Genomic DNA, 693 nt, shown 5'->3' on the forward strand with positions numbered 1-693 from the left:
TCCCCGGACCGGGATTTGAACCGGTGACCTTCTTGCTGAGAGGCATCAGCTCTACCAACTCTTCTTCTGCTACCTTTCATTTTATTTTGATTTGTGTATTTTCTTTGTTTTTTAATTGTATATAGTTATTTTTTAAATGAAATGAATAATTTTTTTGAATTGAATTGAGTAACCCAGTGGCTGTTTTTAACTGCCACATTAATAATGTTGTTTCTCTGTTACAGTTCAAGGAGTTTCTGGGAACCTACAACAAAGTAACAGAGAACTGTTTCATGGACTGCGTGAAAGATTTCACCTCGAGAGACGTGAAGCCAGAGGAGGTAAATAAAACCACGTCCATCAGAATCACATTGATCAAATACTGGAGTTCAAACTGTGAGTTGGCAGAAATGTGTCACCAGGCTGAAGGTAAAGATATATTAGCCTCTTAATGCACCAAGTCTCACAAAATATAAACAATCTTTCTACAGAGCAGCTGTTACCTCCACTGGCAGCTCAGTGTCTTAAACTAGTGATGATTATAATATTGTTTAAATGGCTGTAAAATGATTTAACATGGCCTGATGTAATTACTAGGAGTGCAACAGTACATGTACACATATTGAACTGTTCAATACACACTATGTATCAAACAACACAGTTTTTTAACATTTATTTTCTCAGTTTATCTTCTGAAGATGCTCTGTGTTGAAG

At 36.1% G+C, this 693-nt stretch overlaps 1 protein-coding gene across 1 annotated transcript in view; it reads left to right on the top strand.

The window, feature by feature from the left end:
• The window catches only part of LOC106537255 (mitochondrial import inner membrane translocase subunit Tim9), a gene marked incomplete at its 3' end in the record, with an annotated part of 3,921 nt that extends 3,601 nt beyond the window's left edge, over positions 1-320 (top strand). The window contains 1 exon segment of the mRNA XM_014034642.1: positions 225-320. Coding sequence (XP_013890096.1) covers positions 225-320 — 96 coding nt within the window.
• Positions 321-693: the final 373 nt, after the last annotated feature.

The sequence above is a fragment of the Austrofundulus limnaeus genome, unplaced genomic scaffold (genome assembly GCF_001266775.1).
Source record: "Austrofundulus limnaeus strain Quisiro unplaced genomic scaffold, Austrofundulus_limnaeus-1.0 Scaffold2205, whole genome shotgun sequence".
In the NCBI taxonomy this organism is placed as follows: Eukaryota; Metazoa; Chordata; class Actinopteri; order Cyprinodontiformes; family Rivulidae; genus Austrofundulus; species Austrofundulus limnaeus.